Source organism: Hordeum vulgare, chromosome 5H (assembly GCF_904849725.1).
Source record: "Hordeum vulgare subsp. vulgare chromosome 5H, MorexV3_pseudomolecules_assembly, whole genome shotgun sequence".
Taxonomy (NCBI): Eukaryota; Viridiplantae; Streptophyta; class Magnoliopsida; order Poales; family Poaceae; genus Hordeum; species Hordeum vulgare.
In genome coordinates, this window is record NC_058522.1 from 62,683,754 (window position 1) to 62,706,921 (window position 23,168).

Consider the following 23,168-nt stretch of genomic DNA (forward strand, 5'->3'; position numbering starts at 1 on the left):
ATTAAGTTTAAGACATTTATTTTGAGATTGAGGGAGTACTATTTTTTTCTGAAAAACATGCTAGCTGTTGAGCAGCGGGGTTCTGGCAGCGTCAAGGGCACATGTCACATTAGGCAGTTTCTAATTGCTCATGTCACCTTTCCATTTACTCACGTCCGCCAGTTTTCTATTTATGGGGTTGGTCTGTCATCCATCGTACTAAGCCAGCAGTCAAAGTGTCAAACACACACTCTCCTCAGAAGCGATCGAGGTTGCTTCGTCCGCTCCGCATCTGGCCCTAGCCTCCCCTCCCAGTCCTTCTCCAATCCCGAGCTCCACCATAGACCCTAATTCTCCTCAGGGCCGATCTCTGCCAAACAGATGGAGGCCGGCCGTAGTAGTAGGAGTACGGCTACCCGGAAGAGGAAGTCAGCCGCACTCGAGGTCGAGCGCTATCCGGCTCCGGCACCACCGGCGGCACCGCCCGATCCCGGAGCGGCTGAACACGATGGATGCGGAGACGGACGAGATCTCCACCACATCAGAAACCTCAGCGACCTCCCCGATGACATGCTCCGTAAGATTATCTCGCTCCTCCCCATCAAGGAACGCGGCCGCACGCAGATCCTCGCGAGACGCTGGCGTCCCCTTTGGCGCTCTCTTCCTCTCAACATCGACTGCGCTGAACTCGGTGATGGTAAACTCGGTGATGTTTTACAACGCATAATTTCCTCCCACCAAGGCGTCTGCCACCGCTTCTCCATTCGCCCAGAATTGTCCACGGACATGGACAACGATGCTGCCGTCGACGCCTGTCTCCTGTCCTCCACTCTGGATAAACTCAAGGAGCTTGAGTTCTACCGTCGGCGGTGGCACAACTGGCAGCCGATGCCGGTGCCGGCATTAATCTTCCGCTTCTCGCCCACCCTCTGTGTTGCCGAATTCGGACATTTCACACTCACGGACGACGCACTTCAGGGGATTCACTTCCCCCAGCTTAAGAAGCTCGTTCTTCATTATGTCTACCTCTCGGACTTCTCACTCAACAGCATGATTGCCGGCAGCCCTTCTCTTGAGTTCTTGCTAATTATTCGGTGCACCGGAGCCCGTCGCCTCCGGATGAATTCGTTTACCCTTACAACCATTGCAGTCGATAATCATTCGCCAGATCCATCCATAGAGGAACTCGTTATCGAGAGTGCCCCTCATCTTCAAACATTGATCCATCTTGATCACAACCATGATTTGCATGTAGCCGCGCTCTCCGTGCCTAAGTTGGACACCCTAGGTTGTACCAACTCCACCAGGCTCGTGTTGGGTTCCACAGATATTCGTCATCATCAGGTAGCTGATCTTCTTCTTCAATTATTTTTACCGTCGTCAACCTTCTAATAAATTGCATTTCACTGCATATATACAGAAATTACCTATATTACTGTCTAATGTTTTGGATTTCATGCTTTGACGAAGGGACCGCGCATTCGTGGCCTTGCAACAGCCGTGTGCAAAATCAAGTGTTTGGTTCTTGGTATGGCTACTCTTAATTTGGACATGGTTATTGAATTGATGACAACCTTTCCGTGCTTGGAGAAGTTGTACATTCAGGTGATGATAGTTTTACCGATACTACATTTTCTTTGGATTGTTTATTCATCTACTTGTTGTTGTGAAGTTCTTATATACATGGTTTGCCGATTTTTTTTCAGTGCCAAAAATCATGGAAAAACAATTTGTGGCGTCGTAAATACCGGGATCTCATTACCAGCACATGTTTTGACATCCATCTGAAAACAATAGTATTGGATTATTATCGGGGCACAAAATCTGACATTGATTTTGTTACTTTTTTCGTGCTCAATGCTAGAGTGCTAGAAAGGATGAAACTTATAGTAAAGAGGAACGATGATAAGTTCGTGGCAATACACCATCATAGGCTTCAACTAATGAACAGGGCTTCACACGGTGCTCATATTAACTTTCGACTCAAGGATTCGGATGTGTGTATCAGTAACATGTACAATTTTTGTATACAGGAAAATATTTTAAATTTGTAGCTGTTTACATGCAATTGTAAAACACTTGTTCTACTAGAAATACAGCCAGTGACATTAAAGTTACTAAGTATGTATGGCTCTATCGGATTGTTATTTATTCTGTCAATGTTGCCATTCTCATCCTTACTCTAAATATGTGCAATTCAGATTAATACTGATGTGTGTTGTATTGGTAACTCATGAGCTTTTCATATTAGCGCATAAAATAACTTATGATGGGTGTGTGATTGGGCAAAGCATATGCGGGCGAGTAGTATTTACAATGCTTTCTCAACCGAAGTATCACTTTCAACGATAGTTAGCTTTCACCCTCAAAAGGGGAAATCAAGCAGAATATACGTAAATCCACCATATAACAGTGTGTTTCTTGTGGTAAGAAAATCAGAGCCAAAAAAAAGACACGAGTACCTCATATGATGCTCTAGTTCTGTCTTTCAATGTACACTACAACATAATTGCAATACAAATTCCATGTTTATCAAACAAATTGACATAAATTAAATCTGAAATTTATTATGAGTTGTGTAGGCAAATACAACTGTTTGATGAAAATTTCAGTTTAACGGAAAAACAAAAATAAAATTATGTATGAACTGAAAAGGGGCAAAGACCATCATATACCCATTGTTTGTAAGCACATTCAAATACCGATCAATCGACATAAGAAATTTTGCTTTATCAGAGTAACAAACATAGCTTTGGATGGGATCACTGACTTTTTATCAGGCCCGAACAATGAATAGGCACAAGGCAGAACTATTTTGCTATAACTGAAATTCTATATTGCACGTACACGGCAAAAATAGTCTGACACAATCATTTAAGGTATGGGTGGGTATTTTCTTAAACCCTTGGGTCTTGGTTTTCTGATGTGCTAAATAGGGGGTTAGAGTTCCTTTTGTTGAGATTTTCTAGTATTTCTCTGAATATTTAATGGATAGTAGAAATAGATATATGTTATTATTTATTAGTAGTAAAGGCTAGAATTAGAGAGATGGTGCCAATTCAGAATTTGAGGAGTGATTTCCTCTATGTAATAAGAAGACATAAGGCATGGTTCTGTTAGACGATTGTGCTTGCACGAAACCAAGGTGGTCTACAGTGAAAGAAATACTCTATTTTTCATTACGGAAATATAAATATATACTTATGGCAAATGTTTGAAAGAAGTTTGGCATGAAGTGTATGCTCTTCTGCAGGGACACATTTGTGTTAAATACCAAGAACAAAGAATACAATCGGCACATGTTGTTGCTAGGCTTTGCTCCTACTCCAATCTATAAAGGATTGGATAAGGCCGATCCTTGGCTAACAACCTGCCACAGTTTGTTACACACATGCACACATACAATCGTAACATCGTGACACGTTACACAAAACTACAAGCCTATTCTTTAGCATCCTCCCTCAATCTCAACGTGTCAAGGTTTAGGTTGTGTTTGAAGGCTTGAAGTTGTTTCCCTTGCATAAACTTAGTGAACTCACCAACAAACTTGATTTCCTGTTGGAATGAACTGAATGTCCAGCATTTTCTAAAATATCATACCTTTTTAGATTGATAGCTGATGGTCCATGTTTATCTTGCTAATTAATGTTTAAAATATCATACTTTTTTAGAATGATACATGTAACATGTTTATCAATGGGGACATTAGTACAAATGATATGATGTACTAAACTAATGATGTTTATTTGCAATAAACTGAAGAGAGAGAGAGAGAGAGAGATCGCAGTGCACAAGTAGTGTGTCCTTAAAGCATCCATGTGTGTTGTTTAGCTAACCACTAATTAGTTATTAATTTAGAGATTTGTTTGTGTTCCAAAATTTGATTAGTAGCATACATGTTTAGTCGAGCTTGCTTTTATGAATAAAGCTTAGTGTAGTACAGCTGCGTGTAGGCACACAGACAAGCTGTAGAGCATGGCACCTCATTCATCGCCACAATGATCTGCTCTACGGCTTCTTCGTGGTACGGCTTGCCGTGTGCGGAGGGCCGGCCGGCGTCGTGGGCGAGCAGCTGGCGGCGCGGGGGTGGGGGAGGGGAGGGCTGGCCGGCATCAGGGGCGGAGGGGCTGTGGCGTGCGTTGGGCTGGCCGGCGTCGTGGTCGAGCGGCTGGCAGCACGGGGGTGAGGGGTAGGGGAGGGTCGACCGACGTCCTGGCAGATGAGCTGCGGTGGGAGCCGCCGACGTTGGGGGCTAGCGGCCGCACCGTCGCCGTGGGCGAGCGGCTGGCGACGCTGGGGGTGGAGGGCTAGGGGAGGGCCGGTCGACGTCGTGGCGGATGGGCTGTGGCGGGAGCGCCCGGCGTCGGGGGCTAGCGGCCGTGCCGTCGCCCTCTCAGATCCAGTAGCCGCCACCTCCCAGCTTCAGGACCGTTTTTGAAACAACACTGTTGTTTCAGGAAAAAAAACGCTAGGTCGCTGCTCCGTTGGCGCGCGGGCACCATCTGGTGCGTCACATAGAGCAAGATCAACGGACGAGGCGGTGGCGGATAGGTGGCCCGGATCAGTCAGTCGAAGGTAAGAGTTTTCTTTATATATAGAGTGAATTTCACTTTTTATCCTATTTATACATTTATGACACATATTGTCCCATTTAGTCAATCTTCTACCAAAATATCAGATTTGAAGATTTTTAACATGGTTTTATCGCGATTTTGCACATTGCTTCAGTATAGGAAAAGCACGCGTTGCCTAGTATCATTCTGTAAGCCCAATGCTATACCGAGCATGCCCATCAGAATACACGATGAACATATAGTTCTCGACTTAGCTACGTGTATGCCGTAAATACGGCGTTCCACACTCGGCTTATACAATGGACACGGTGTAAACTCAGGTAAGTTGAAGTTGCCTCGGAGAAGCACTCTGCTTATCTTCATCATTCAGTAGGATGCTTGGGTCAGTTTTCACTTTGAAGGGCGGAATTTCATGAAACTTATTATAATCTTCTGACATGTCTGTCTTGTCATCTACTCCCACGATGTTTTTTTCCCTGAAAGAACTATGTAGCGTTTTGGCTCATCGGACGATATCTTCTTTTGCTGATTTCTTTTTCTCGTTAATGTAGACATGTCCTTCACATAGAAAACCTGAGCGACATCATTGGCTAGGACAAATGGTTCGTCCATGTACGCAAGATTGTTGAGATCCACTGTTGTCATGCCGTACTTTTGGTCTACAACTACCCCACCTCCTGTCCGCTTCACCCATTTGCACCGAAATAAAGGGATCTTAAAAGTAGGTCCATAGTCAAGTTCCCATATCTCCTTATGTACCCGTAATATGTTTCCAAACAGTGCCCATTCTCGTCTATTGCATCAAAGCGGACACCACTATTTTGGTTGGTGCTCTTTTTATCTTGGGCAACCATGTAAAATGTATTCCAATTTATCTCATACCCTTGGAAAGTACATATAGTCGAAGATGGTGGCCTGGCCAAACAGTACAACTCATCTTCAACGGTGTCGTCATTCATGAGATGTGTCTGCAACCAACTGCCAAAAGTCTTCTCGTGTTCCCCTTTAATCCAAGAGTCAGCCTTCCCCGGGTTTTCGGAGCGTAGAATATTCTTGTGTCTCACGATATACGGAGCCACGACGGTGGAATTGTGTAGAACTGTGTAGTGTGCTTGAGAGAAATAATGCCCGTCCATACATACTTTTGCTTTCCTTCCTAGTGTGCCTTTTCTTGTCAGCCTACCCTCATACCGAGATTCAGAAACACCAATCGGCTTAAGGTCAGGAAGAAAGTCCACACAAAACTCAATGACCTCCTCTGTTCCATAGCCCTTGGAGATACTTCCTTCTGGCCTAGCACGGTTACGAACATATTTCTTTAAGACTCCCATGAACCTCTCGAACGGGAACATATTGTGTAGAAACCCAGGACCGAGAATTCTAATCTCTTCGACTAGGTGAACTAGGAGGTGTGTCATTATATTGAAGAAGGATGGCGGGAACAACAGCTCAAAGCTGACCATACATTGGACCACATCAATCTGTAACCCTGATAGACTTTCTCGATCGATTACCTTCTGAGAAATTGCATTGAGGAATGCACATACCATCACAATTGCCAGGCGAACATTTCCCGGTAGAATTCCCCTCAATGCAACCGGAAGCAATTGCGTCATAAGCACGTGGCAGTCATGAGACTTTAGGTTTTGGAATTTTTTGTCTTTCATATTTACGATTCCCTTTATATTCGACGAGAAGCCAGTCGGGACCTTGATACTGAACAGGACTTCAAAGAAGATTTCCTTCTCTTCCTTAGTAAGAGCGTAGGTGGCACGCCCTTGAAACTGCCGTGGATGCATGCCATCTCTTCCTTTATGACGTTCCTGGTCCTCCCGTGCTTCCGGTGTATCTTTTGACTTCCCATACAAGTCCAGGAAGCCTAGAATATTCACGCAGAGATTCTTCGTCAGGTGCATCACGTCGATTGCCGAGCGGACCTCATGGACTTCCCAGTAGGGTAGCTCCCAAAATATAGATTTCTTCTTCCACATGGGTACGCGCTTATCAGGGCCGTTAGGAACAGGTTGGCTGCCAGGACCCTTTCCAAAGATTACTTTTAAATCTTTGACCATATCAAATACTTCAACACCAGTACGTATGACAGGCTTCCCCCGGGGTTCTGCCTTTCCATTGAAATGCTTGCCTTTTTTCTTTAAGGGATGCTTGGGCGGAAGAAAACGACGATTGTACGGATACACATTCTTCCTACAGTTGTCGAGATATATACTTTCTGTCTGAGCCAAACAGTGCGTGCATGCATTGTATCCCTTGTTTGACTGTCCTGAAATGTTACTAAGAGCAGGCCAATCATTGATGGTTACGAAAAGCAACGCTCGAAGGTCAAATTCCTCTTGTTTGTGCTCGTACCACACACATACATCTGGTTCGGCCCCCAGCTGTAAAAGTTCATCAACTAATGGCCTTAGGTACACATCAATATCGTTGTCCGGTTGCTTTGGACCTTGTATAAGCACTGGCATCATAATGAACTTCCGCTTCATGCACAACCAAGGAGGAAGGTTGTAGATACATAGAGTAACGGGCCAGGTGCTGTGACTGCAACTCTGCTCCCCAAAAGGATTCATGCCATCTGTACTCAGACCTAACCATAAGTTCCTTGCGTCAGCTGCAAATCTCGGGAACTCTCTCTCGATTTTTCTCCACTGCCGACCATCAGCGGTGTGCCTCAACTTATCGTCTTTCATACGATCTTCCATGTGCCATCGCAACAACTTCACATGATCTTTATTTCTGAACAGACGTTTCAACCGTGGTATTATAGGAGCATACCACATCACCTTGGCAGGAACCCTCTTCCTGGGTGGCTCGCCCTCAATATCACCAGGGTCATCTTTTCTGATCTTATACCGCAATGCAGTGCATACCAGGCATTTATCCATATTCTCGTACTTCTCACCATGGTAGAGGATGCAGTCATTAGGGCATGGATGTATCTTCTGCACGTCTAATCCTAGAGGGCAGACAAGCTTCTTTGCTTCGTACGTGCTGGCGGGCAATTCGTTCTTTCTTGGAAGCATCTTCTTCATCAGTACCAGCAACTTTTCGAATGATGAGTCAGTCACACCGGTCTCTGCCTTCCACTTAAACAATTCCAGTGTGCTACCCAGCTTCTTCTGGCCATCTTCACAAGTTGGGTACAACAATTTGTTGTGGTCCTGTAACATCTGCTCGAACTGCAACCTCTCCTTTTCTGTGTCGCAACCTCGCCGTGCATCAGAAATGACCCGGCCAAGATCATCAGCAGGCTCATCTGGTTCCCGTTCTTCATCCTGATCTTCTTCTTCATTGTCTTCCATTGCGGTATCAGCATACTCAGGGAACATAGATCGGTAGTTGTCATCATCATTCTCTTCTTCTTCATCGTCGTCTTCCATCATAACCCCTCTTTCTCCGTGCTTGGTCCAAACATTATAGCCTGACATAAAACCGGACCGAAGCAGGTGGCTCTGAATGACTCTTGAGGAAGTGTAATCCTTCTCATTCCGACATTCAACACATGGACAAAACATATAGCCACCACCATGCTTGTTCGCATCGGCTGCATCTCGAAAAGAATGCACGCCTTCTCTGTAAGCGGCTATGCGTCGATCACCGTACATCCATGGATGGCTCATCTGCGTTATACGACAGTATATCAAATACAATCACGATCCTAAAAATTAGTACCGCACGGTCTAAACGAGGAAATATAGTTGCTAACCTTTTAGAATAAGTAGAAATAAAGAGGAAGAGGTTTAAGCGTGGCTCGGGCATCTCATATCGTAGTTGTGTTCGGTGAATTGAAGCGGCATCGCTCTAACACACATTTCAATAAACACCTCTAGTGCATCAAAAAAAAGTGGAGAGCAAGCACCCACCCACAATCCTCCATCCAAGAAAAATGCAGCGAAGAGGGGAGAGGGGGGCTGTGCTATATATAGGCAGAGGACTTTAGTCCCGGTTTGAGACACAAACTGGGACTAAAGGTGGCGCACATGCGGGCTGCCCACCGCGTAGCCCTTTAGTCCCGGTTTGGGACACGAACCGGGACTAAAGACTCCTTACGGGCCGGGACTAAAGCCTCGAGGGAGGATATGAGAATTGGGGCGACGTGGCCGGGCCTTTAGTCCCGGCCCAGAGGCAGGACGGGACTAAAGGGTCCCGGCCAAAGGCCCGTTTTCTACTAGTGTATGAAAATACAAGACCTCGCGATGCAAATATACATCTCCACCTATAGCAGATGTAAAAACGCCAGCCCCTTGCAAACCGCCCTTTCACTTTCTTTCCTCAACCCCATTCTTTTCCTCCGTCAGCAGCACCACGCCACCATCGCCCCACGACAGATTCGCCCCCTCCACGACCCCCGCCGTCGATTCCGCTGCGTTTCGATCACCGGCCACTATCACACGCCGCGAATCGGCCCTTTTCCTCCACACGGTCGAGGTGTCCGCCGATTGATTATCCCTGTCGCCGCTCCGCCCACTCTGCCCCAGGTCCCCACCACGCCGCCTCGCACCACCGCACCGCCATCACGCCAGCAACCCCGCTCGCCTGCCCCACTCATAGCACCGTCGCCGCGCATCCCAGCATAGGCGCCTAGCCAGCAGCCCCGCTGCCCCGCACCACCACACTGCCGCCTCACCCACCATACGGTTCCAGTGCCGCCGCCCGCCTCGATTCGCCCGCTGCCACCCCGCCGCCACCATGCCGCAAGAAGGTCCCCAAGTTCAACTACTTTTATATCTGCATTTGCATCATTTGTTGGAGTTGCCCTTCCACATCACAAATTTACATCATCCGTTGGAATTGCCTCTTTTTTGAAGATGTAACTTTTTTACCTCTCCTGGTTTACATCTCCAAATCTTCTATTCAAGATGCTCTTAATCTCTACACCCCCTGGCCTAAACGGAAATTGATGGTTTCGTCCCTTGTTGTTCAAATCTGCGAGGCAATATCTTCAGCGTTATCGTTGTTATATATATGATGAATATCTACCCCTGGCCGGATTCTTGGCTATATGGAACTCCGGTTTGGTTGATGGTCTTCATCTTCAATTTTTGATTTGATGGAGAACTGGATGATGCATTGTTGGGGAGCGATGAAAAATAGAGAGGAAGATGGAGGAAGCAACAATTGACATGAAATATGGAACAGAAAAGAAGCACCCGTGGAGGAAGCCATGCATGCCCTTCTCAATTCTCATACCATCGCCACTGTCAAAACTGTCAGAACTGGATGAACGCGGGGTCTCCCGGGGGCGCCGACGGAAACATTTTTGACGTGAAAAAATACTGCCGACCGAAACATTTTTGGCGTGAAAAAACACTGGGCTCGTCGATTCAGCGAGTGGCAGCGCCATCGTCGTCCTCATCGCCTCGTTTTCCGCGGGAATCAATGCGAAGGCTGCGTCGTCGGTCAACCTTCCATTGATTGACGGGCGGCACAGTGAAGCGCGGCGAAGCGCGTCCCGTCGGCTCCTGCCACGCATTCACACGCCGCCGCTCCGTGTGCCCGCCCACCCGTCACTATATAAGGCGACCCACCGCCGCCGGTGGCCACACACCTCTCCCCGCCGACGATCTCTCCTGTTCTTCTTCGCCACCGGCGCCTTCTCTCCCTCTCCTCCCCAAGAACGATGGTCGAACACTACCCCGGCGATGGAGCGGACACCAACGGTTTCGGCCGTCGGCACCTCCGCGAGGACGAGGCCCGCCTCCTCTACGTGGCTGAGTACCCGGCGCCGCCAGACATGTGGGTGCCGGGGTCTTGGAGGCTGAGCGCCGGCGGCGTCCCGGTGCCACCACCGCCCACTGGAGCTGAGCGACGGGCGGAGATTGTGCGCATCCGGTCCGGCCTGCCGGAGAACTCGCACAACCTCCCGCGGTACGCCTCCGACAGCAACGCGCTGTGGACGGCGTTATTCGAATGCCGTCCCGCCAACTAGGTCGCCGCCACCAACGGGGTCGAGCCTCGCGGCCGGCACAACTCCGATGGGTGGCGCCTCTGGTGGGGCATCCCGGGCCGCACCTTGGAGGCCGTCCTTGAGCACAGCGAGGGCGGCAACACACCCATGTACTACTACCCTCCGCCGCCAACTTTCTCCCGCCGCCGCGGCAGCTTCTAGACGCCGAGGAGGATGGAGACGGCGATGTCCTCGTCGTCCGGCTCCCGCTCCCGCTCCTCCAGATCGCCGGCGTTGCTCCCCGTCAAGCAGAGCCGCAGGAGACGCCGCTGGGGCGTCATACACGCAACACCCGCATCAACAACGAGCCCGACGCTTCCTTCCGCCTCGTCAAGCCGAAGACGGAGGCGGGGCTGCGGCCCGTTAGGCAGGAGCACCTCGCCATGGCCGCCGCCGATGAGGCCGCCCTAAAATGGGCGTGGGACGACTACGTACGGGAATAAACGGAGCGCCAGTGCCGCGCCCTGGAGGAGATCGCCACCCGTTTACGCGGCCGCGAGGAGGGCGTCATCGTCATCCTTGACAAGAGTGGAGAGGAGGCGCCGGCGCTTTCGAACCCCATTTGTCTCGGTGACCCAGGGCAGGGGTGCAATAAGAACGGCTCCGGAGCGGGTGGCAACGGCGACGATGGAGACGACGACTACACCAACTTCTATAAGCTCCTCGGCATGGAGAAAGCGGCAGTGACGGGCAGCAGCGGTAGTTTAAGCTTAGTTCAAGCTTAGTTTACACGCGGTTCAAGCTCCGGCGGTCCCAGGCCGAACCAAGCGCGGGATCGCCCGGGGGCGCTGGCGGAAACGTTTTTGGCGCGAAAAAACGTTGGTCCCGCCGAGTCAGCAAGTGGCCGCGCGGTCGTCGTCCTCATCGCCTCATTTCCCGCGGGAATCAATGCGATGGTTGCGCCGCCGGTCAGCCTTACATTGATTCACGGACGACGCAGTGAAGGTGCGGCGACGCGCGTCCCCGTGAGCACGACCCGTCGGCTCTTGCCAAGAGTTCACACGACGTCGCTCCGCAGGCCGGCCCGCCCAAGGCTATATAAGGCGACCCACCCCCAGCCGGTGCTCACACACCTCTCCCCGTCGACGCTCTCTCCTCTTCTTCTTCACCCCCGGCGCCTTCTCTCCCTCTCCCACCCAAGAATGATGGTCAAACACTACACTGGCAATGGAGCGGTCGCCAATGGTTTCGGCCGCCTGCACCTCCGCGAGGACGAGGCCCGCCACCTCTACGAGTCGGAGTACCGGGCACCGCCTGACATGCGGGCATCGGGGTCTTGGAGGCTAAGCGTCGGTGGCGTGCCAGTGCCACCACAAGCCATCGGAGCTGAGCGACGGGCCGGGATTGCGTGCATCCGGTCCGGCCTACCGGAGGACTCATGCAACCTCCCGCGGTACACCCTCGACAACAATGCGCTGTGGACAACATTATTCGAACGTCGTCCGGCCAACTAGCACGCCGCCACCAACGGGGTCGAGCCCACTGGCCGGCACAACTTTGAGGGGTGGCGCCACTAGTGGGGCGTCCCCGGCCGCACCATGAAGTCCGTCCTCGAGCATATCGAGGGCGCCAACACGCCCAGGTACGACTACCCTCCGCCGCCAGCTTTCTCCCACCACCGCGGCAGCTCCTGGACGCCTGTGAGGATGGAGACGGCGACGTCCTCATCGTCCGGTCCCGCTCCTGCTCCTCCGGATCGCTGTCGTTGCTCCTCGTAAAGCCGGAGCTGTAGGAGACGCTGCTGGGGCGGCGCACACGCAGCGCCGGCATCGTCATCAACGAGCCCGACGCTTCCTCCCGCCTCGTCAAGCCGAAGACGGAGCCGGGGCTCCTGCCCGTCGAGCAGGAGCACCCCGCCATGGTCGCCACCGACGAGGCCGCCCTGAAATGGACGCGGGAAGACTACATCCGGGAAGAAATGGAACGCCAGTGTTGCGCCCTGGAGGAGATCGCCGCCCGTCGACGTGGCCGCGAGGAGGGTGTCATCGTCATCCTTGACTAGAGCGGCGAGGAGGCGCCGGCGCTTTCGAACCCCATTCGGCTCGGCGACCTAGGGCAAGGGTGCAGCAAGGATGGCGGCGGAGCGGGTGGCAACGACGACGATGGCGACGATGGCGACGACGACTACACCAACTTCTACAAGCTCCTCGGCATGTAGAAGGCGGCGGCGGCGGGCGGTAGCTTTAGCTTAGTTCAAGCTTAGTTTAATGTTTAGTTATGTTTTAATTTCAGTTTTTGCATAAATTTTAACGAAACTATGAATTTCGATTGAATTTGATTGGGATTTTGCCGAATTTGGGACGATTTAATAAAAAAAATTTAACCCTTTCGGACGATCTTTGGAACGAGGAACGCGAACCCGAACGGGTGGAGATGCTCTTACTGTCGCGACCTTTGACACAATCTTCTCTTCCGCAACAAACTAAATTAAAGGTGCAGGTGTCGACGTACGCCCTCCGTCCTAAAATAATTGTCTTAACTTTATACTAGCTCTAGTACAAATTTGTATTAAGTTTAAGACATTTATTTTGAGATTGAGGGAGTACTATTTTTTTCTGAAAAACATGCTAGCTGTTGAGCAGCGGGGTTCTGGCAGCGTCAAGGGCACATGTCACATTAGGCAGTTTCTAATTGCTCATGTCACCTTTCCATTTACTCACGTCCGCCAGTTTTCTATTTATGGGGTTGGTCTGTCATCCATCGTACTAAGCCAGCAGTCAAAGTGTCAAACACACACTCTCCTCAGAAGCGATCGAGGTTGCTTCGTCCGCTCCGCATCTGGCCCTTGCCTCCCCTCCCAGTCCTCCAATCCCGAGCTCCACCATAGAACCTAATTCTCCTCAGGGCCGATCTCTGCCAAACAGATGGAGGCCGGCCGTAGTAGTAGGAGTACGGCTACCCGGAAGAGGAAGTCAGCCGCACTCGAGGTCGAGCGCTATCCGGCTCCGGCACCACCGGCGGCACCGCCCGATCCCGGAGCGGCTGAACACGATGGATGCGGAGACGGACGAGATCTCCACCACATCAGAAACCTCAGCGACCTCCCCGATGACATGCTCCGTAAGATTATCTCGCTCCTCCCCATCAAGGAACGCGGCCGCACGCAGATCCTCGCGAGACGCTGGCGTCCCCTTTGGCGCTCTCTTCCTCTCAACATCGACTGCGCTGAACTCGGTGATGGTAAACTCGGTGATGTTTTACAACGCATAATTTCCTCCCACCAAGGCGTCTGCCACCGCTTCTCCATTCGCCCAGAATTGTCCACGGACATGGACAACGATGCTGCCGTCGACGCCTGTCTCCTGTCCTCCACTCTGGATAAACTCAAGGAGCTTGAGTTCTACCGTCGGCGGTGGCACAACTGGCAGCCGATGCCGGTGCCGGCATTAATCTTCCGCTTCTCGCCCACCCTCTGTGTTGCCGAATTCGGACATTTCACACTCACGGACGACGCACTTCAGGGGATTCACTTCCCCCAGCTTAAGAAGCTCGTTCTTCATTATGTCTACCTCTCGGACTTCTCACTCAACAGCATGATTGCCGGCAGCCCTTCTCTTGAGTTCTTGCTAATTATTCGGTGCACCGGAGCCCGTCGCCTCCGGATGAATTCGTTTACCCTTACAACCATTGCAGTCGATAATCATTCGCCAGATCCATCCATAGAGGAACTCGTTATCGAGAGTGCCCCTCATCTTCAAACATTGATCCATCTTGATCACAACCATGATTTGCATGTAGCCGCGCTCTCCGTGCCTAAGTTGGACACCCTAGGTTGTACCAACTCCACCAGGCTCGTGTTGGGTTCCACAGATATTCGTCATCATCAGGTAGCTGATCTTCTTCTTCAATTATTTTTACCGTCGTCAACCTTCTAATAAATTGCATTTCACTGCATATATACAGAAATTACCTATATTACTGTCTAATGTTTTGGATTTCATGGTTTGACGAAGGGACCGCGCATTCGTGGCCTTGCAACAGCCGTGTGCAAAATCAAGTGTTTGGTTCTTGGTATGGCTACTCTTAATTTGGACATGGTTATTGAATTGATGACAACCTTTCCGTGCTTGGAGAAGTTGTACATTCAGGTGATGATAGTTTTACCGATACTACATTTTCTTTGGATTGTTTATTCATCTACTTGTTGTTGTGAAGTTCTTATATACATGGTTTGCCGATTTTTTTTCAGTGCCAAAAATCATGGAAAAACAATTTGTGGCGTCGTAAATACCGGGATCTCATTACCAGCACATGTTTTGACATCCATCTGAAAACAATAGTATTGGATTATTATCGGGGCACAAAATCTGACATTGATTTTGTTACTTTTTTCGTGCTCAATGCTAGAGTGCTAGAAAGGATGAAACTTATAGTAAAGAGGAACGATGATAAGTTCGTGGCAATACACCATCATAGGCTTCAACTAATGAACAGGGCTTCACACGGTGCTCATATTAACTTTCGACTCAAGGATTCGGATGTGTGTATCAGTAACATGTACAATTTTTGTATACAGGAAAATATTTTAAATTTGTAGCTGTTTACATGCAATTGTAAAACACTTGTTCTACTAGAAATACAGCCAGTGACATTAAAGTTACTAAGTATGTATGGCTCTATCGGATTGTTATTTATTCTGTCAATGTTGCCATTCTCATCCTTACTCTAAATATGTGCAATTCAGATTAATACGGATGTGTGTTGTATTGGTAACTCATGAGCTTTTCATATTAGCGCATAAAATAACTTATGATGGGTGTGTGATTGGGCAAAGCATATGCGGGCGAGTAGTATTTACAATGCTTTCTCAACCGAAGTATCACTTTCAACGATAGTTAGCTTTCACCCTCAAAAGGGGAAATCAAGCAGAATATACGTAAATCCACCATATAACAGTGTGTTTCTTGTGGTAAGAAAATCAGAGCCAAAAAAAAGACACGAGTACCTCATATGATGCTCTAGTTCTGTCTTTCAATGTACACTACAACATAATTGCAATACAAATTCCATGTTTATCAAACAAATTGACATAAATTAAATCTGAAATTTATTATGAGTTGTGTAGGCAAATACAACTGTTTGATGAAAATTTCAGTTTAACGGAAAAACAAAAATAAAATTATGTATGAACTGAAAAGGGGCAAAGACCATCATATACCCATTGTTTGTAAGCACATTCAAATACCGATCAATCGACATAAGAAATTTTGCTTTATCAGAGTAACAAACATAGCTTTGGATGGGATCACTGACTTTTTATCAGGCCCGAACAATGAATAGGCACAAGGCAGAACTATTTTGCTATAACTGAAATTCTATATTGCACGTACACGGCAAAAATAGTCTGACACAATCATTTAAGGTATGGGTGGGTATTTTCTTAAACCCTTGGGTCTTGGTTTTCTGATGTGCTAAATAGGGGGTTAGAGTTCCTTTTGTTGAGATTTTCTAGTATTTCTCTGAATATTTAATGGATAGTAGAAATAGATATATGTTATTATTTATTAGTAGTAAAGGCTAGAATTAGAGAGATGGTGCCAATTCAGAATTCGAGGAGTGATTTCCTCTATGTAATAAGAAGACATAAGGCATGGTTCTGTTAGACGATTGTGCTTGCACGAAACCAAGGTGGTCTACAGTGAAAGAAATACTCTATTTTTCATTACGGAAATATAAATATATACTTATGGCAAATGTTTGAAAGAAGTTTGGCATGAAGTGTATGCTCTTCTGCAGGGACACATTTGTGTTAAATACCAAGAACAAAGAATACAATCGGCACATGTTGTTGCTAGGCTTTGCTCCTACTCCAATCTATAAAGGATTGGATAAGGCCGATCCTTGGCTAACAACCTGCCACAGTTTGTTACACACATGCACACATACAATCGTAACATCGTGACATGTACAACATGTCACGTTACACAAAACTACAAGCCTATTCTTTAGCATCCTCCCTCAATCTCAACGTGTCAAGGTTTAGGTTGTGTTTGAAGGCTTGAAGTTGTTTCCCTTGCATAAACTTAGTGAACTCACCAACAAACTTGATTTCCTGTTGGAATGAACTGAATGTCCAGCATTTTCTAAAATATCATACCTTTTTAGATTGATAGCTGATGGTCCATGTTTATCTTGCTAATTAATGTTTAAAATATCATACTTTTTTAGAATGATACATGTAACATGTTTATCAATGGGGACATTAGTACAAATGATATGATGTACTAAACTAATGATGTTTATTTGCAATAAACTGAAGAGAGAGAGAGAGAGAGATCGCAGTGCACAAGTAGTGTGTCCTTAAAGCATCCATGTGTGTTGTTTAGCTAACCACTAATTAGTTATTAATTTAGAGATTTGTTTGTGTTCCAAAATTTGATTAGTAGCATACATGTTTAGTCGAGCTTGCTTTTATGAATAAAGCTTAGTGTAGTACAGCTGCGTGTAGGCACACAGACAAGCTGTAGAGCATGGCACCTCATTCATTGCCACAATGATCTGCTCTACGGCTTCTTCGTGGTACGGCTTGCCGTGTGCGGAGGGCCGGCCGGCGTCGTGGGCGAGCAGCTGGCGGCGCGGGGGTGGGGGAGGGGAGGGCTGGCCGGCATCAGGGGCGGAGGGGCTGTGGCGTGCGTTGGGCTGGCCGGCGTCGTGGTCGAGCGGCTGGCAGCACGGGGGTGAGGGGTAGGGGAGGGTCGACCGACGTCCTGGCAGATGAGCTGCGGTGGGAGCCGCCGACGTTGGGGGCTAGCGGCCGCACCGTCGCCGTGGGCGAGCGGCTGGCGACGCTGGGGGTGGAGGGCTAGGGGAGGGCCGGTCGACGTCGTGGCGGATGGGCTGTGGCGGGAGCGCCCGGCGTCGGGGGCTAGCGGCCGTGCCGTCGCCCTCTCAGATCCAGTAGCCGCCACCTCCCAGCTTCAGGACCGTTTTTGAAACAACACTGTTGTTTCAGGAAACAGCGCGCTAGGTCGCTGCTCCGTTGGCGCGCGGGCACCATCTGGTGCGTCACATAGAGCAAGATCAACGGACGAGGCGGTGGCGGATAGGTGGCCCGGATCAGTCAGTCGAAGGTAAGAGTTTTCTTTATATATAGAGTGAATTTCACTTTTTATCCTATTTATACATTTATGACACATATTGTCCCATTTAGTCAATCTTCTACCAAAATATCAGATTTGAAGATTTTTAACATGGTTTTATCGCGATTTTGCACATTGCTTCAGTATAGGAAAAGCACGCATTGCCTAGTATCATTCTGTAAGCCCAATGCTATACCGAGCATGCCCATCAGAATACACGATGAACATATAGTTCTCGACTTAGCTACGTGTATGCCGTAAATACGGCGTTCCACACTCGGCTTATACAATGGACACGGTGTAAACTCAGGTAAGTTGAAGTTGCCTCGGAGAAGCACTCTGCTTATCTTCATCATTCAGTAGGATGCTTGGGTCAGTTTTCACTTTGAAGGGCGGAATTTCATGAAACTTATTATAATCTTCTGACATGTCTGTCTTGTCATCTACTCCCACGATGTTTTTTTCCCTGAAAGAACTATGTAGCGTTTTGGCTCATCGGACGATATCTTCTTTTGCTGATTTCTTTTTCTCGTTAATGTAGACATGTCCTTCACATAGAAAACCTGAGCGACATCATTGGCTAGGACAAATGGTTCGTCCATGTACGCAAGATTGTTGAGATCCACTGTTGTCATGCCGTACTTTTGGTCTACAACTACCCCACCTCCTGTCCGCTTCACCCATTTGCACCGAAATAAAGGGATCTTAAAAGTAGGTCCATAGTCAAGTTCCCATATCTCCTTATGTACCCGTAATATGTTTCCAAACAGTGCCCATTCTCGTCTATTGCATCAAAGCGGACACCACTATTTTGGTTGGTGCTCTTTTTATCTTGGGCAACCATGTAAAATGTATTCCAATTTATCTCATACCCTTGGAAAGTACATATAGTCGAAGATGGTGGCCTGGCCAAACAGTACAACTCATCTTCAACGGTGTCGTCATTCATGAGATGTGTCTGCAACCAACTGCCAAAAGTCTTCTCGTGTTCCCCTTTAATCCAAGAGTCAGCCTTCCCCGGGTTTTCGGAGCGTAGAATATTCTTGTGTCTCACGATATACGGAGCCACGACGGTGGAATTGTGTAGAACTGTGTAGTGTGCTTGAGAGAAATAATGCCCGTCCATACATACTTTTGCTTTCCTTCCTAGTGTGCCTTTTCTTGTCAGCCTACCCTCATACCGAGATTCAGAAACACCAATCGGCTTAAGGTCAGGAAGAAAGTCCACACAAAACTCAATGACCTCCTCTGTTCCATAGCCCTTGGAGATACTTCCTTCTGGCCTAGCACGGTTACGAACATATTTCTTTAAGACTCCCATGAACCTCTCGAACGGGAACATATTGTGTAGAAACCCAGGACCGAGAATTCTAATCTCTTCGACTAGGTGAACTAGGAGGTGTGTCATTATATTGAAGAAGGATGGCGGGAACAACAGCTCAAAGCTGACCATACATTGGACCACATCAATCTGTAACCCTGATAGACTTTCTCGATCGATTACCTTCTGAGAAATTGCATTGAGGAATGCACATACCATCACAATTGCCAGGCGAACATTTCCCGGTAGAATTCCCCTCAATGCAACCGGAAGCAATTGCGTCATAAGCACGTGGCAGTCATGAGACTTTAGGTTTTGGAATTTTTTGTCTTTCATATTTACGATTCCCTTTATATTCGACGAGAAGCCAGTCGGGACCTTGATACTGAACAGGACTTCAAAGAAGATTTCCTTCTCTTCCTTAGTAAGAGCGTAGGTGGCACGCCCTTGAAACTGCCGTGGATGCATGCCATCTCTTCCTTTATGACGTTCCTGGTCCTCCCGTGCTTCCGGTGTATCTTTTGACTTCCCATACAAGTCCAGGAAGCCTAGAATATTCACGCAGAGATTCTTCGTCAGGTGCATCACGTCGATTGCCGAGCGGACCTCATGGACTTCCCAGTAGGGTAGCTCCCAAAATATAGATTTCTTCTTCCACATGGGTACGCGCTTATCAGGGCCGTTAGGAACAGGTTGGCTGCCAGGACCCTTTCCAAAGATTACTTTTAAATCTTTGACCATATCAAATACTTCAACACCAGTACGTATGACAGGCTTCCCCCGGGGTTCTGCCTTTCCATTGAAATGCTTGCCTTTTTTCTTTAAGGGATGCTTGGGCGGAAGAAAACGACGATTGTACGGATACACATTCTTCCTACAGTTGTCGAGATATATACTTTCTGTCTGAGCCAAACAGTGCGTGCATGCATTGCATCCCTTGTTTGACTGTCCTGAAATGTTACTAAGAGCAGGCCAATCATTGATGGTTACGAAAAGCAACGCTCGAAGGTCAAATTCCTCTTGTTTGTGCTCGTACCACACACATACATCTGGTTCGGCCCCCAGCTGTAAAAGTTCATCAACTAATGGCCTTAGGTACACATCAATATCGTTGTCCGGTTGCTTTGGACCTTGTATAAGCACTGGCATCATAATGAACTTCCGCTTCATGCACAACCAAGGAGGAAGGTTGTAGATACATAGAGTAACGGGCCAGGTGCTGTGACTGCAACTCTGCTCCCCAAAAGGATTCATGCCATCTGTACTCAGACCTAACCATAAGTTCCTTGCGTCAGCTGCAAATCTCGGGAACTCTCTCTCGATTTTTCTCCACTGCCGACCATCAGCGGTGTGCCTCAACTTATCGTCTTTCATACGATCTTCCATGTGCCATCGCAACAACTTCACATGATCTTTATTTCTGAACAGACGTTTCAACCGTGGTATTATAGGAGCATACCACATCACCTTGGCAGGAACCCTCTTCCTGGGTGGCTCGCCCTCAATATCACCAGGGTCATCTTTTCTGATCTTATACCGCAATGCAGTGCATACCAGGCATTTATCCATATTCTCGTACTTCTCACCATGGTAGAGGATGCAGTCATTAGGGCATGCATGTATCTTCTGCACGTCTAATCCTAGAGGGCAGACAAGCTTCTTTGCTTCGTACGTGCTGGCGGGCAATTCGTTCTTTCTTGGAAGCATCTTCTTCATCAGTACCAGCAACTTTTCGAATGATGAGTCAGTCACACCGGTCTCTGCCTTCCACTTAAACAATTCCAGTGTGCTACCCAGCTTCTTCTGGCCATCTTCACAAGTTGGGTACAACAATTTGTTGTGGTCCTGTAACATCTGCTCGAACTGCAACCTCTCCTTTTCTGTGTCGCAACCTCGCCGTGCATCAGAAATGACCCGGCCAAGATCATCAGCAGGCTCATCTGGTTCCCGTTCTTCATCCTGATCTTCTTCTTCATTGTCTTCCATTGCGGTATCAGCATACTCAGGGAACATAGATCGGTAGTTGTCATCATCATTCTCTTCTTCTTCATCGTCGTCTTCCATCATAACCCCTCTTTCTCCGTGCTTGGTCCAAACATTATAGCCTGACATAAAACCGGACCGAAGCAGGTGGCTCTGAATGACTCTTGAGGAAGTGTAATCCTTCTCATTCCGACATTCAACACATGGACAAAACATATAGCCACCACCATGCTTGTTCGCATCGGCTGCATCTCGAAAAGAATGCACGCCTTCTCTGTAAGCGGCTATGCGTCGATCACCGTACATCCATGGATGGCTCATCTGCGTTATACGACAGTATATCAAATACAATCACGATCCTAAAAATTAGTACCGCACGGTCTAAACGAGGAAATATAGTTGCTAACCTTTTAGAATAAGTAGAAATAAAGAGGAAGAGGTTTAAGCGTGGCTCGGGCATCTCATATCGTAGTTGTGTTCGGTGAATTGAAGCGGCATCGCTCTAACACACATTTCAATAAACACCTCTAGTGCATCAAAAAAAAGTGGAGAGCAAGCACCCACCCACAATCCTCCATCCAAGAAAAATGCAGCGAAGAGGGGAGAGGGGGGCTGTGCTATATATAGGCAGAGGACTTTAGTCCCGGTTTGAGACACAAACTGGGACTAAAGGTGGCGCACATGCGGGCTGCCCACCGCGTAGCCCTTTAGTCCCGGTTTGGGACACGAACCGGGACTAAAGACTCCTTACGGGCCGGGACTAAAGCCTCGAGGGAGGATATGAGAATTGGGGCGACGTGGCCGGGCCTTTAGTCCCGGCCCAGAGGCAGGACGGGACTAAAGGGTCCCGGCCAAAGGCCCGTTTTCTACTAGTGTATGAAAATACAAGACCTCGCGATGCAAATATACATCTCCACCTATAGCAGATGTAAAAACGCCAGCCCCTTGCAAACCGCCCTTTCACTTTCTTTCCTCAACCCCATTCTTTTCCTCCGTCAGCAGCACCACGCCACCATCGCCCCACGACAGATTCGCCCCCTCCACGACCCCCGCCGTCGATTCCGCTGCGTTTCGATCACCGGCCACTATCACACGCCGCGAATCGGCCCTTTTCCTCCACACGGTCGAGGTGTCCGCCGATTGATTATCCCTGTCGCCGCTCCGCCCACTCTGCCCCAGGTCCCCACCACGCCGCCTCGCACCACCGCACCGCCATCACGCCAGCAACCCCGCTCGCCTGCCCCACTCATAGCACCGTCGCCGCGCATCCCAGCATAGGCGCCTAGCCAGCAGCCCCGCTGCCCCGCACCACCACACTGCCGCCTCACCCACCATACGGTTCCAGTGCCGCCGCCCGCCTCGATTCGCCCGCTGCCACCCCGCCGCCACCATGCCGCAAGAAGGTCCCCAAGTTCAACTACTTTTATATCTGCATTTGCATCATTTGTTGGAGTTGCCCTTCCACATCACAAATTTACATCATCCGTTGGAATTGCCTCTTTTTTGAAGATGTAACTTTTTTACCTCTCCTGGTTTACATCTCCAAATCTTCTATTCAAGATGCTCTTAATCTCTACACCCCCTGGCCTAAACGGAAATTGATGGTTTCGTCCCTTGTTGTTCAAATCTGCGAGGCAATATCTTCAGCGTTATCGTTGTTATATATATGATGAATATCTACCCCTGGCCGGATTCTTGGCTATATGGAACTCCGGTTTGGTTGATGGTCTTCATCTTCAATTTTTGATTTGATGGAGAACTGGATGATGCATTGTTGGGGAGCGATGAAAAATAGAGAGGAAGATGGAGGAAGCAACAATTGACATGAAATATGGAACAGAAAAGAAGCACCCGTGGAGGAAGCCATGCATGCCCTTCTCAATTCTCATACCATCGCCACTGTCAAAACTGTCAGAACTGGATGAACGCGGGGTCTCCCGGGGGCGCCGACGGAAACATTTTTGACGTGAAAAAATACTGCCGACCGAAACATTTTTGGCGTGAAAAAACACTGGGCTCGTCGATTCAGCGAGTGGCAGCGCCATCGTCGTCCTCATCGCCTCGTTTTCCGCGGGAATCAATGCGAAGGCTGCGTCGTCGGTCAACCTTCCATTGATTGACGGGCGGCACAGTGAAGCGCGGCGAAGCGCGTCCCGTCGGCTCCTGCCACGCATTCACACGCCGCCGCTCCGTGTGCCCGCCCACCCGTCACTATATAAGGCGACCCACCGCCGCCGGTGGCCACACACCTCTCCCCGCCGACGATCTCT

At 48.7% G+C, this 23,168-nt stretch overlaps 2 protein-coding genes across 2 annotated transcripts; both read left to right on the forward strand.

The window, feature by feature from the left end:
* The first annotated feature begins 312 nt into the window (after positions 1-312).
* Positions 313-2,076, forward strand: LOC123397924 (FBD-associated F-box protein At5g60610-like). The gene is made up of 3 exons (XM_045092437.1): positions 313-1,323; positions 1,450-1,584; positions 1,686-2,076. Exons 1-3 carry the CDS (start codon positions 361-363, stop codon positions 2,031-2,033), a joined length of 1,446 nt encoding a protein of 481 aa, XP_044948372.1. The 5' UTR covers positions 313-360; the 3' UTR covers positions 2,034-2,076.
* An 11,161-nt stretch (positions 2,077-13,237) lies between these two features.
* LOC123397844 (FBD-associated F-box protein At5g60610-like) lies at positions 13,238-15,095 on the forward strand. Its single transcript, XM_045092372.1, has 3 exons — positions 13,238-14,342; positions 14,469-14,603; positions 14,705-15,095. The coding sequence occupies exons 1-3, from the start codon at positions 13,380-13,382 to the stop codon at positions 15,050-15,052; spliced, it is 1,446 nt and encodes a 481-aa protein (XP_044948307.1). The 5' UTR covers positions 13,238-13,379; the 3' UTR covers positions 15,053-15,095.
* Positions 15,096-23,168: the final 8,073 nt, after the last annotated feature.

Coding starts and splice junctions, on each gene's coding strand:
- LOC123397924 (XM_045092437.1), top strand. CDS start 361: ATGGAGGCCGGCCGTAGTAGTAGGAGTACGGCTACCCGGAAGAGGAAG. Junction 1,324..1,449: donor CAGATATTCGTCATCATCAG/GTAGCTGATCTT, acceptor GCTTTGACGAAG/GGACCGCGCATTCGTGGCCT. Junction 1,585..1,685: donor TGGAGAAGTTGTACATTCAG/GTGATGATAGTT, acceptor ATTTTTTTTCAG/TGCCAAAAATCATGGAAAAA.
- LOC123397844 (XM_045092372.1), top strand. CDS start 13,380: ATGGAGGCCGGCCGTAGTAGTAGGAGTACGGCTACCCGGAAGAGGAAG. Junction 14,343..14,468: donor CAGATATTCGTCATCATCAG/GTAGCTGATCTT, acceptor GGTTTGACGAAG/GGACCGCGCATTCGTGGCCT. Junction 14,604..14,704: donor TGGAGAAGTTGTACATTCAG/GTGATGATAGTT, acceptor ATTTTTTTTCAG/TGCCAAAAATCATGGAAAAA.